We start from the raw sequence: 14,445 nt of genomic DNA, 5'->3' as shown, positions 1-14,445 counted from the left end.
ATAATCATCACTCTATTTCTGGAGCCAAGATGAGAGAATGGATTATAAATTGCAGCCCGAGGTATTTGCATTGAATACATGGATCTTGGCACTGAAATAGTCATGAGATGCAATAATATATTCAGTTCATCAACTGGCTATACAGTTTCTGTAGCATCTCCTTGTTTATTTAAATAATAAGTCTGTGTCTGAGACCAATAACTTCTCAGTTCACTCAACTCAGTGAAAGAAAAAAAAAAAGAGAGACAAGACTAGTTTGCTTGATAATTCCCACCACCTCTCCTCACCCAGTAGACATTGATGTATTTCAGTCAAAATGAATGGGAATCAAAACTCCCGGTGTGGAGTGGACGGGAGGCGGAGCCGGGGGAGCTGCTCTCTAGCTCCCCCTGGCCCTCGGCCCACCTGCTCGAGGGGGAGGAGTTCCCGCCGCTCTTCGGCATCGGAACTTACCGTGATGGCTGTGACCGAAAATCCGCAGCAAGCCCTGGGGTCATGGCCCGGGAGCACCCGGAGGAGGACGGCTGTGTGGAGCCACCAGAGTGGTGGTGCCTCCCTCAGGACTTTAGGACCCGCCGTGGACCCTGACATACTTTCATTCTCAGGACTCAGGGACTCAGCTGGGCCTGCTCCTAATGGTACCCGCTGCCTCACAGAGCACTCTAGTCCGAAGTACACGCAGCCCCCAAATCCAGCCCACTGGTCAGATCCAAGCCACGGCCCTCCAAGGGGCCCAGGACCCCCTAGGGACGGAGAGGACCCTGATGAGACTGAGGCATCTTCAGAAGAGTCAGGAGTGGACCAGGAACTCCCCAGAGAGAATGAGGCTGGCTACCAGGAGGATGGGAAGCCTTCTTTTCTTTCCAGTCCATCTGCTTGTAACTTCCAGGGAACCCCTGGAATCCCTGAAGGGCCTCCTTCTGAGGGAGGAGACAGCTCTTCTAGCAACTTTTGCCACCATTGTACCTCTCCAGCTTTGGGGGAAGACGCAGAGTTGGAAGAGGAATATGATGAGGGGGAAGCTCTTAAGTTTCCCAGTGGTTCGTCACGTGTGCCCAGTGGAAAGAAACCTGCACCCCGGAGACGACAGCACCGTGTTCCAGCCGAGGAGGGAACTCGGGAGGGTGGACGCAGAGATCCCAGATCCCCTGGTCGACATCGGCTGGGTCGGAAACGGAGTCGGGCAGATAAGCGCAGAGGACTGGGAGTGTGGGGGCGGAGGAACTGCGTCAGCGTGGACGGGCAGGCTGCCGGCGGCTGACGGAACTGCTGGTATTAGTGGGGCAGTACGTGGAAACTCGTGGCCATCTCATCCATGCACGCAGGCAGCTGAAAGGCAGCGATCTGGACCTTTTTTTGGGTCTGGGTGGGAGTCTGGGCCGGGCGGCTGGGGGGCGGGGCCCAGGTGATGTCCCGATTTCCGAGCCAAGGGTTTTGCTATGGGGCAGGGCTGTTCACCCGTTTTAGGCTACTGGGTGCTTTGCTTTTCCTGGCTCTGGCCCTTTTATTGGGCTGGCTACAGTTGGGCTGGCGGTTTCTGGTGGGACTGCGTGACCGGTTAGGCCGGAGGGATAAAGCCACCTGTCTCTTCTCTTGGCTGGCTTCTCCCACCTGGCAGCGGTGCCTGATTCTGCTGAGAGACAGCAGGCCGTGGCAGCAGCTGGTAAGAATAGTTCAGTGGGGTTGGCTGGAGTTGCCTTGGGTCGAGCAGAGGACCAATAGGCAGGGGAATGCACCTGTAGCTAGTGGCCGCTACTGCCAGCCTGAAGAGGAAGTGGCTCGACTGTTGACCATGGCTGGGGTCCCTGAGGATGAGCTAAACCCTTTTCATGTGTTGGGGGTTGGAGCCACAGCATCGGATGTTGAACCGAAGAAGTCCTATAGGCAGCTGGCAGTGATGGTTCATCCTGACAAAAATAATCATCCCCGGCCTGAGGAGGCCTTCCAGGTTCTGCGGGCAGCTTGGGACATTGTCAGAAACCCTGAAAGGTGGAAGGAATATGAGATGAAGCGAATGACAGAGAATGAGCTGAGCCGGTCAGTGAATGAGTTTCTGTCCAAGCTGCAGGAGGACCTCAAAGAAGCAATGAATACTATGATGTGTGGCCGATGCCAGGGAAAGCATAGGAGGTTTGAAATGGACCGGGAACCTAGGAGTGCCAGATACTGTGCTGAGTGTAACAGGCTGCATCCTGCTGAGGAAGGAGACTTTGGGGCCGAGTCAAGCATGTTGGGCCTCAAGATCACCTACTTTGCGCTGATGGAGAGAAAGGTGTATGACATCATAGAGTGGGCTGGATGCCAGCGTGTGGGAATCTCCCCAGATACCCGCAGAGCCCCCTATCACATCTCATTTGGTTCACGGAGGCCAGGCACCAGTGGGCGGCAGAGAGCTACCCCAGGTGCCCCTCCTGCTGACCTTCAGGATTTCTTGAGCCAGGTCTTTCAAGTACCCCCAGGCCAGATGTCCAAAGGGAACTTCTTTGCAGCTCCTCAGCTGGGCCCTGGGACCACTGCAGCCTCCAAGCCCAACAGCACAGTACCCAAGGCAGAAGCCAAACCGAAGCGGTGGAAGAAAGTGAGGACGCCCTTCCAACGTTGACACCCCTCTCTTTCCTCAAATCAATGTCAGGGAGTCAAGAGGGCTGTGTAGAGCACAGGATGGAGTTTGATTTATTTTTAAATATTTAAAAAAGGTAAAATTTTAAGCTCAAATTGTTCACTCAGTACTTTTAGGAAGCCCTGGAACCACTGTCCCTCCTCCACCAGCACCCAGGAACTGAATCTTGTCTTCTGACAATACCAAAGAAATAGGGGGTGAATAGAACAAAGAACCTAAGGGCCTGGACCTGGGCTGGACCATATCTCCCATAGTAGTGTGGGAACTGGGTATTTCCCTGGGGTCTGTATCCCTTTGTCTTGTCTTTTGCTTCTAAAGCAGATGACACTTTCCCCCCTCTTTTTAAACGTGTCTGTATTATTTCTTGACCCATTTCAGGAGGGAGCCCCCTCCTTTGCCCCAATATACTAGTAAAAAGACAGAACAAGAAAGCATGTAACCCTAATTATAGGAGATACATAGAGTTCAGAGAGTGGGAACTCTCACCTCGTGGGTAATCACCCAGCTTCATGCTTGTTGCTGCAGGGATGGCCAAAACTAATAATTTTTAAAAAACAGATTCACGCCTTCTGCCCTCCAGTGACGGGGAAGGATAGAGGGGCTCCCGGCAGCCCCCTTATGCGCCAAGGGTTTGTATTTTTTTAAGTTTGTTCATATTTGTATGTACATATCTATTTAAAGCCAGGGGATTATCTTTCTATAAATACATAACTGGCAAAAAAAAAAAAAATTCCTGGTTTGAGTGTTGGTTAACTTACACTCTGTCTTGGGAATCTGTATATCTTAGAGATTCACTAAGGAACTGTGTATTTGAACCAGTGGATTTTATAAAGCACGGTGAATACTCAAAGTACTAGTATATTTCCCTCATATTCTCAGTCTAACAATACAAAGATAAGTCATACATACCGCAATCATATGTTATTGAAAAAACTGTCTTATATATACACTTAAAAAAATTTATTGAATGCTGATCATGTGTCAAATACTGTGTAATGTACTGTATTAAGTGACAGGTATATTTACAAATGTATTTTATCAAAAGAGGGAGAAAAGAAAGAGCACGGAAGCATTATTCAGCTATTCAATTATTATAAAATATGTAAACAAATATTTGTCGTGAATTGGTTTTCCTCTGTCCTGCTTCAAGATAGGAAAAGAAATTGAGAGAAACTCTAAAAGAAGTTACTCCCAGGGTTCATGTTCTAGGTTCATAGGTAGGTTTATTTTACTCCTGACTATTAACTGGCATAAGGTGAATTAAGCATCTCTTAGATACCAGGAATAAACTTCTCATCAGAAAAATTTATCAAGCCATAGAATTGTTGTTTGTGGAAAACATTCAAAGTCCCATTTCTGGAGTCCTTTAAAGAGAAAAATGAACAAGGCGATGGTGCCTTATTATAAATAACTTAGGCTCTGACTTTGTCCAGCTTTTTGTTCTATAAAGAGCCTAGTGCATTTTGGGGGCTTAATAAATTTTGAATTATAAGTAACATTCTTACACAGCCTCTGGGGATGGACTCTCAGTCCTAATAAGACTTTTCCAACCCTAATTTTCATGATTTGCTGCTGTGTAGGTAACAGTCATGAATTCAACAAGATCTATAAATGCAAAGTATTTTGTATTCAAAGTATTTTGTAGTCTCAATATGTCAAAGATAAGATTTCATTGAAAGTCGCATTAGAATGATCACTATTGAGTACCTCTAAAATGTGGATCGAAGGACGACCTATAGAATTTCATATAAGGTGAGCATTGTGTGAAGTGCTAACCCAGGTTAATTTTAAGCTGAGATTGATTGGGAAATAAGATGAAATAGAAATGGGAAGAAAGATCATTATCCAAAATGAAAGGTGCTGGAGGATTTATGGCGGCACAAAAGCAGAAAGCACCAGGACTAGTGAATTAGGTAAAAGTTCAGTATACATCAAACTTTAGACAATATATGAAAGAGCATAATGTGTATATATGGTGGTGAGATGTGAGGTACGTGTGTGTGGGGGGGATGAGGATTCAGAGAAATTGAAGTAGAGGTAAGGTTAATGCATCTTTTGGACTAATGTAGTCATAATGTAACTGATGCAAAGAGAGAGTAGGTCATAAATCGCTTCAAGGGAATCAGAGGGCAATAGGGGTCCTGGAATGACTCTCTGAATAATAGTTTCAGAGCATCTGCTGTACAATATGGTTAGAACCTTTTGAAGCCCCATTGTATAACTCACTTGTCACTTGGCTTGAGGAAGAGATGACAGATCTGCCAGGAATATTAAGGAAGCCTTTTTTTTCCCCCCAGGGAACAGAACAAGCCAGCTGCTCTTGTTGTATCGATATTTTAGCAAATGCATTGATCTTAGCATTCTGAACATACCTGGGATTTTGATATTCATATATAATATGCTGAGGGAAAATACTGCCCTAGCACCTAGAAAAGTACTCTGAAGAGACAAGATGAAACCTGGCAGATGGATTTACTTAGCAAGAAATCATTTTAAAGATTAAGAAATACCTTGTTTTATTTCCTGTGATATGCTTCATTATCTTTTCTCTAAGTTGTCCTTCACCTCATGTAATTAATTCAGAAATTTGACCTTCTCAACCTGTGTGAAAGAATAAGATTGCTAAGGCACCACTGGTAAGAAAATCCAGGGTTTGGAGAAGTAGAGGTTGTACCTCAGACACTCTCCTTCAACATACCCACCTGCCACATACACAGCCACTTCCTCCCCTGCCACACACAGGCCTTCATCTCTAAGAGTAAGCCATTTACACTTAAAGGTGCCCAAAGACCCCTGGAGTTGCCTTAGCCCTCATCTAAGCACTGCTTCTTTTAGTATCTCTATTTTCCAATCAATTGGAGAGATTTTCTTAAAATTATACCTGATTATGTCACTAATTTCCTTAAAAAACACTTGGTGTCTACTCAATGCTTTTAGTCACTTAATATGGGTGTAAAAGTTTTACTGGCCTTTCCTCCTCGTCACCCTGCACTACCCTCCACGAACTTCATGATTGGTTTCATGAGTCTGCTTGCCATTCCTGAATATGCCAGCCTTTTCCTAACAATTCTTGCCCCAGGATTGCTGCTTTTTCTGTGCAGAATTTCCTAAAGTTCCCCTTCCTCTCTTCTCTGTCAGATTAAATCCTACTCACCTGTTCTTCGTGGCTTAATTCAGTTGTCATCTCTTCTGGAAAGTCTCTCTGAAAAGTAGAGTTAGTGGTTCCCTTCTGTATGCAGTTACAATATTCTCTTCACTCCTGCTTTTGTGCTTGCCAGTTCAGTGCAGTGAGTCCTTATTGTTTTTTGTAGTGGTTTTTCTCTCAATGTTGTGAATTCATTAAATCAAGAAATATGGCTTACTTGTTTCTGAATCCTCAGGACCTAGCCTAGCTCTTGCTTATAGAAGATATCTGTTGAGTAGTTACTGATTGAGCACTGTTCCCCACCAAATGGGCTTATATTTGGGAGTCTCTGTTACTTTTCAGGTTTACCCTTTTTAACATGTATTCTCCCATATCAGTCCCAGACATCCAGTTTAAAAAATCTAGCCTGATTTTGCATCTATGTGGTCAATTCCAGAACTCCTTAAATTATGCATAACTTGTCTTATATGGCTTACAGGGCTCATACTCCAAATGATGTTAAATGATCCCTTTCATGCTGGAACCAAATTCCCCACTGTTTGCCTGTTGTTAGTGCCTTCTTTTCATACACCTCAAATGCCAACTATCTTGAGAACCTAATCTAAGACACCTTCCCCTTTATTCTCTAGAGGACATTTATTTGTTCATTAATGGGGGATTCTTCACTAAATGCCAAGCACACTAAATGTGCTAAATGCTAGGGATATAACAGGTTTCTGTCTTCTTTAAGCTTAGAGTCTAGGTGGGGTATAGAAAAGCTAAACAGGCAATGGCAATACAATGGGATACATGCTCATATACAAAAAGGAAGGACGGCTATGGGAGAACATGGGCAGAAAATTCACCAAGGCTTGGGGAAATAGTAAATACTTCTTGCAGGAAGTAATGTGTACACTGAGATTTGAAGACTAAGTCAGGGTTAGTTAAGTAAAGAAGTGGAAGAAGACCATTACAGCTAAAGGCAAGAGAACACATGGAAAGGCCATAGAACAAGGAACATGTGTAATTCCCATTTTGACAGAATACCAAGAGATGAGGCTTTAAAGCTAAGCTGGAGTAATCTTATACACTGTCTTATACTTCATGTTAAAGCAGTTTGAGTATACCAAAGAAATATAAGAAACAATTTAAAAAATGTTAAAGCATAGATCCAATTAAATTTGTGTTTTAGAAAGATCAATGTGCCTGAAGTATGAGAAATGAGTAGAAGGCACAACTAAATGCTGGGAGACCAGCTAGGCGGTCACTTCTGCCATTTTGATGATAGATGAGGGCAAGTGAAACTGAGAACTTGAAGTGGAGAAGAAGGGAAGCAGAAAGATACGAGAAATACTTGGGAATCAACATGGTGCCCCCATGCCTGATTAAACATGAGGGAGGAGGAGAGGGAAGGCAAACTTGAGGATTCTGGAGTCAAGAATGACGACCAGGTACTGGCTTGGGCAACTATGCAGAGCGTGGCAGTGATGCCTACGCTAAAAAATGTAAGACTAGGTGACAGGGAAGATGATAAACTAGACTTCGGACATTTTGAAACTGAGGTGCCGGTGCGCAGTACCAATGAAGATTTGTGAGTCTACCACTCAAGGTGGGAAGAAACATGTATATGTATAGCTGATTCACTTTGTTATAAAGCAGAAACAAACACACCATTGTAAAGCAATTATACTCCAATAAAGATGTTAAAAAAAAAAGTCATTAGCACTTGGATATAATTGAATCATAGGAGTGAATGAGTTTACTGAAGAAGACAGAACCGTGAGACAAGAGAACCTAGAACAACATTGACGGGATGGAAGGAAAACAAGGAATCCTCCAGGAAGATGGGTGAGGAGGAGAACAGCCAGAAGCGTCTGAGACTGTGGAGTCTAATGGACCAACACGGATTCAAGAAGAAGGACGTGGTATCAAATGCTGCTGAGATGTCAAGAGAGATGAGGACTGAAAAATGTTCACTTCAATTAATTACAAGGAGGGCCTTGGTTTTAGTGGAGTGATGAGGATGGAAGTAAGTAAGACTGGATTAAATTGTGAATGGGAGGGGAGGAAGTGAAGATAGTGAGAAACAAACAAAAAAATTTTTTGAGTGTTGTTGTGAAGAAAAAGACAGAAAGCAGTTGGTTTTCACAAGTTTTCTGGTTCGGGACCCTTCCAAGTTTTGACCACTTTAATTCTTCTCCCTGAACATTCTTCACATTTTTGTAGCTATTTAAATCATTGGTTTTAAACAAAACCACGAGTGCATCCAGTCTAGGGAGGGATTGGAGGTTTCCACGTAAAGCCCCAAAGGCACCATTTCAAGTGTCTTTTTAGCAATACAACTGTTTTCTAAAAAATCTCCTGAATAATTCTAATATATTAAAAATAGATTAACTCTAAGCTGCTCTGATTTAAGTGGGTATGGAGAGCCTGGAGCCCTATACTCAGTTCCCTTACCTGGTTTTCCAAGGTGGCCCCTTGCAGGCATTTCTAAAGAATCTTACCAATCCAGAGAACGAGGCCAGGGCAGGAAATGGGAGAATGATGAAGGTGAGGGAACTGCTGAGCCTGTGTGGATGGCTTGGTACGTTGCCTCCCAGCCTCTCCAAGGATGCCAAAGCGTGTCAGCAGATGAAATCTGAATGGTGTCCCTGTTTTAACAAAATATAAGCTATGTGAGGTCTTATCGAAATGACAGCAGCATAAATAATAGAAAATAATAGATATTTGTGCAGCACAGAGTGTATGAAAGAGCTTCCCAAAGTGGATGGAGTATTCAGGACCTCTTTCTGTTTCTAACTGTTGGCTGGCAGCAGAGAAAAATCAAACTACTGGGTGAATGAATGCAGCCCTGAATACACAGAAAGGGACAAAAATCACCTTGTACTGGAATAATAGCATATATGATGTCCTTAAATAGCTTATACCCTTCCCGCCAAACACAGAAAAGCCCAGAAGGAAAAAGGAGAAAATAAATCACGTTACCCTTTAGCAACTCTTTAGTGTAGATACTGTTATCTTCATCTTACAGAGGAAAGAACTGAGGTTCAAAGAAATTGAATGGCACGTCCCAAGTCACAGAACAGGTAAGGGGAGAAGCTAGGATTTTTCCCACATAATTTCCAAAATGTTCTCATTACAACAGTAGTTTTCAAAATCAACATTCTTCAAAAATGTGACCAAGTACTTATCATAAGGAGAGCTGCCTTTCCTTATGCTTACTCTTCACAGTAAGCCATACAACTAGTATTTTTCAGGGTCCCCTTGTACTTGTTGATCAAAACTTGGGTCAGCTTAAGATTGCCATTTTTTATCATGGAATTTTTTCTAGTGAGCAGGAAGATCAAGGTGATGGCCACAAGGTAAAATATGAGGAGCTAATCAGAAGAGTGCCTTCACCACATCCAACTCAAAGCTAAGAATTCCAAAGTCACTGCCTCTGTTTCTACCATTAGAACGTTTAAAAATTCTTGACTTTTCAGCTATTGTCCCTTTTAGAAATGCAAAGGTCCCTCAGTGAATTCAGTTAATTCATCTTTTGTTTAGAAGTTAATTATCTGTAATCTTCTATTGAGAACTGCAGCAGAATTATCCAAACCAAGAACTATGCCTCCATTCCTGTAGTGATGGCAGATGGGAGGTTTGGAAGGGAGCTGCCCTGTTACTATTTAAAAAAACAAACAAACCTGAAATTCACATGTGAGCAATGCATTAAAACACCTGGCCCTGTTACCATGGCAAATTTAGGGTGGCCTCCCTACTTTTCCACATATTTCCTCTCAAAGTGCTCCTTTATGGCTATTCGCCTGAAAAAGCCCTCTCAATGACCATTTTAACTGGATTTTGTTAGGGTGAAAATCTTGGAAGTTGGCTTCACATGTACTAAATGTCCTAGGAATGCTTCTGGTCCTCAGTTATCTTTTTTTTTTTTTTTAACATCTTTATTGGAGTATAATTGCTTTACAATGGTGTGTTAGTTTCTGCTTTATAACAAAGTGAATCAGCTACACATATACATATATCCCCATAACTCCTCCCTCTTGTGTCTCCCTCGCACCCTCCCTATCCCACCCCTCTAGGTGGTCACAAAGCACCGAGCTGATCTCCCTGTGCTATGCGGCTGCTTCCCACTAGCTATCTGTTTTACATTTGGTAGTGTATATATGTCCATGCCACTCTCTCACTTTGTCCCATCTTACTCTTCTCCCTCCCCATATCCTCAAGTCCATTGTCTAGTAGGTCTGCATCTTTATTCCCGTCTTGCCCCTAGGTTCTTCTGACCTTTTTTTTTTTTTTTAAGATTCTATATATATGTGTTAGCATACGGTATTTGTTTTTCTCTTTCTGACTTACTTCACTCTGTTTGACAAACTCTAGGTCCACCCACCTTACTACAAATAACTCAGTTTTGTTCCTTTATATGGCTGAGTAATATTTCATTGTATAAATGTGCCACATCTTCTTTATCCATTCATCTGTTGCTGGACACTTAGGTTGCTTCCACGTCCTGGCTATTGTAAATTGAGCTGCAATGAACATTTTGGTACATGACTCTTTTTGAATTATGGTTTTCTCAGGGTATATGCCCAGTAGTGGGATTGCTGGGTCATAAGGTAGTTCTATTTTTAGTTTTTTAAGGAACCTCCATACTGGCTATATCAATTTACATTCCCACCAACAGTGCAACAGGGTTCCCTTTTCTCCACACCCTCTCCAGCATTTATTGTTTGTAGATTTTTTGATGATGGCCATTCTGACTGGTGTGAGATGTTATCTCATTGTAGTTTTGATTTGCATTTCTCTAATGATTAATGATCTTGAGCATTCTTTCATGTGTTAGTTGGCAATCTGTATATCTTCTTTGGAGAAATGTCTATTTAGGTCATTGATTCTTCCAATGTTGATTCTTCCAATGTTGATTCTTCCAATCCAAGAACATGGTATATCTCTCCATCTATTTGTATCATCTTTAATTTCTTTCATCAGTGTCTTATAATTTTCTGCATACAGGTCTTTTGTCTCCTTAGGTAGGTTTATTCCTAGATATTTTATTCTTTTTGTTGCAATGGTAAATGGGAGTGTTTTCTTAATTTCCCTTTCAGATTTTTCATCATTAGTGTATAGGAATGCAAGACATTTCTGTGCATTAATTTTGTATCCTGCTACTTTACCAAATTCATTGATTAGCTCTAGGAGTTTTCTGGTAGCATCTTTAGGATTCTCTATGTATAGTATCATGTCATCTGCAAACAGTGACAGCTTTACTTCTTCTTTTCTGATTTGGATTCCTTTTATTTCTTTTTCTTCTCTGATTGCTGTGGCTAAAACTTCCAAGATTATGTTGAATAATAGTGGTGAGAGTGGGCAACCTTGTCTTGTTCCTGATCTTAGTGGAAATGGTTTCAGTTTTTCACCATTGAGGACAATGTTGGCTGTGGGTTTGTCATATATGGCCTTTATTATGTTGAGGAAAGTTCCCTCTATGCCTACTTTCTGGAGGGTTTTTATCATAAATGGGTGTTGAATTTTGTCAAAAGCTTTCTCTGCATCTGTTGAGATGATCATATGGTTTTTCTCTTTCAATTTGTTAATATGGTGTATCACATTGATTGATTTGCATATATTGAAGAATCCTTGCATTCCTGGGATAAACCCCACTTGATCATAGTGTATGATCCTTTTAATGTGTTGTTGGATTCTGTTTGCTAGTATTTTGTTGAGGATTTTTGCATCTATGTTCATCAGTGATATTGGCCTGTAGTTTTCCGTCTTTGTGACATCTTTGTCTGGTTTTGGTATCAGAGTGATGGTGGCCTCGTAGAATGAGTTTGGGAGTGTTCCTCCCACTGATATATTTTGGAAGAGTTTGAGAAGGATAGGTGTTAGCTCTTCTCTAAATGTTTGATAGAATTCATCTGTGAAGCCATCTGGTCCTGGGCTTTTGTTTGTTGGAAGATTTTTAATCACAGCTTCAAGTTCAGTGCTTGTGACTGGTCTGTTCATATTTTCTATTTCTTCCTGGTTCAGTCTCGGCAGGTTGTGCATTTCTAAGAATTTGTCCATTTCTTCCAGGTTGTCCATTTTATTGGCATATAGTTGCTTGTAGTAATCTCTCATGATCCTTTGTATTTCTGCAGTGTCAGTTGTTACTTCTCCTTTTTCATTTCTAATTCTATTGATTTGAGTCTTCTCCCATTTTTTCTTGATGACTCTGGCTAATGGTTTATCAATTTTGTTTATCTTCTCCAAGAACCAGCTTTTAGTTTTATTGATCTTTGCTATCGTTTCCTTAATTTCTTTTTCATTTATTTGTGATCTGATCTTTATGATTTCTTTCCTTCTGCTAACTTTGGGGGTTTTTTGTTCTTCTTTCTCTAATTGCTTTAGGTGTAAGGTTAGGTTGTTTACTTGAGATGTTTCTTGTTTCTTGAGGTAGGATTGTATTGCTATAAACTTCCCTCTTAGAACTGCTTTTGCTGCATCCCATAGGTTTTGGGTCGTTGCATTTTCACTGTCATTTGTTACTAGGTATTTTTTGAGTTCCTCTTTGATTTCTTCAGTGATATCTTAGTTATTAAGTAGTGTGTTGTTTAGCCTCCATGTGTTTGTATTTCTTACAGATTTTTTCCTGTAATTGATATCTAGTCATATAGCGTTGTGGTCGGAAAAGATACTTGATACAATTTCAATTTTCTTAAATTTACAAAGGCTTGATTTGTGACCCAAGATATGATTTATCCTGGAGAATGTTCCATGAGCACTTGTGAAGAATGTGTACTCTGTTGTTTTTGGATGCAATGTCCTATAAATATCAATTAAGTCCATCTAGTTTAATGTATCATTTAAAGCTTGTGTTTCCTTATTTATTTTCATTTTGGATGATCTGTCCATTGGTGATAGTGGGGTGTTAAAGTCCCCTACTATGATTGTGTTACTGTCGATTTCCCCTTTTATGGCTGTTAGTATTTGCCTTATGTATTGAGGTGCTCCTATGTTGGATGCATAAATATTTACAATTGTTATATCTTCTTCTTGGATTGATCCCTTGATCATTATGTAGTGTCCTTCTTTGTTTCTTGTAATAGTCTTTGTTTTAAAGTCTATTTTGTCTGATATGAGAATTGCTACTCCAGCTTTCTTTTGATTTCCATTTGCATGGAATATCTTTTTCCATCCCCTCACTTTCAGTCTGTATGTGTCCCTAGGTCTGAAGTAGGTCTCTTGTAGACAGCATATATACGGGTCTTGTTTTTGTATCCATTCAGCCAGTCTGTGTCTTTTGGTTGGAGCATTTAATCCATTTACATTTAAGGTAATTATTGATATGTATGTTCCTATTACCATTTTCTTAGTTGTTTTGGGTTTATTATTGTAGGTCTTTTCCTTCTCTTGTGTTTCCTGCCTAGAGAAGTTCCTTTACCATTTGTTGTAAAACTGGTTTGGTGGTGCTGAATTCTCTCAGCTTTTGCTTGTCTGTAAAGGTTTTAATTTCTCCGTCAAATCTGAATGAGATCCTTGCTGGGTTGAGTAATCTTGGTTGTAGTTTTTTCTCCTTCATCACTTTAAATATGTCCTGCCACTCCCTTCTGGCTTGCAGAGTTTCTGCTGAAAGATCAGCTGTTAACCTTATGGGGATTCCCTTATGTGTTATTTGTTGTTTTTCCCTTGCTGCTTTTAATATTTCTTTGAATTTAATTTTTGAGAGTTTGATTAATACGTGTCTTGGCGTGTTTCTTCTCCTTGGATTTATCCTGTATGGGACTCTCTGTGCTTCCTGGACTTGATTAACTATTTCCTTTCCCATATTAGGGAAGTTTTCAACTATAATCTCTTCAAATATTTCCTCAGTCCCTTTCTTTTTCTCTTCTTCTTCTGGGACCCCTATAATACGAATGTTGGTGCGTTTAATGTTGTCCCAGAGGTCTCTGAGACTGTCCTCAATTCTTTTCATTCTTTTTTCTTTATTCTGCTCTTCAGTAGTTATTTCCACTATTTTATCTTCCAGGTCACGTATCCGTTCTTCTGCCTCAGTTATTCTGCTATTGACCACTTCTAGAGAATTTTTAATTTCATTTATTGTGTTGTTCATCACTGTTTGTTTGCTCTTTAGTTCTTCTAGGTCATTGTTAAACGTTTCTTTTATTTTCTCCATTCTATTTCCAAGACTTTGGATCATCTTTACTATCATTATTCTGAATTCTTTTTCAGGTAGACTGCCTATTTCCTCTTCATTTGTTAGGTCTGGTGGGTTTCTGCCTTGCTCCTTCATATGCTGTGTGTTTCTCTGTCTTCTCACTTTGCTTAACTTACTGTGTTTGGGGTCTCCTTTGTGCGGGCTGCAGGTTCATAGTTTCTGCTGTTTTTGGTGTTTATCCCCAGTGGCTAAGGTTGGTTCAGTGGGTTGTGTAGGCTTCCTGGTGGAGGGGTCTAGTGCCTGTGTTCTGGTCGATGAGTCTGGATCTTGTCTTTCTGGTGGGTAGGTCCATGTCTGGCGGTGTGTTTTGGGTTGTCTGTGGCCTTATTATGATTTTAGGCAGCCTCTGTGCTAATGGATCGGGTTGTGTTCCTGTCTTGCTAGTTTTTTGGCATAGTGTGTCCAGCACTGTAGCTTGCTGGTCGTTGAGTGAAGCTGGGTCTTAGCGTTGAGATGGAGATCTCTGGGAGATTTTCGCTGTTTGATATTACATGGAGCTGGGAGGTC

General features: G+C 41.4%; 1 protein-coding gene across 1 annotated transcript; it reads left to right on the top strand.

The window, feature by feature from the left end:
- Nucleotides 1-495: 495 nt before the first annotated feature.
- LOC132356553 (dnaJ homolog subfamily C member 14-like) lies at nt 496-2,602 on the top strand. Its single transcript, XM_059909412.1, is given in 4 exon segments — nt 496-530; nt 532-1,214; nt 1,217-1,359; nt 1,361-2,602. Coding segments are annotated over 4 exon segments (2,103 nt in total).
- The last annotated feature ends 11,843 nt before the right edge of the window (nt 2,603-14,445 follow it).

Source organism: Balaenoptera ricei, chromosome 21, assembly GCF_028023285.1.
Source record: "Balaenoptera ricei isolate mBalRic1 chromosome 21, mBalRic1.hap2, whole genome shotgun sequence".
NCBI lineage: Eukaryota > Metazoa > Chordata > Mammalia > Artiodactyla > Balaenopteridae > Balaenoptera > Balaenoptera ricei.
This window is presented reverse-complemented; position numbering and strand designations above follow the sequence as displayed.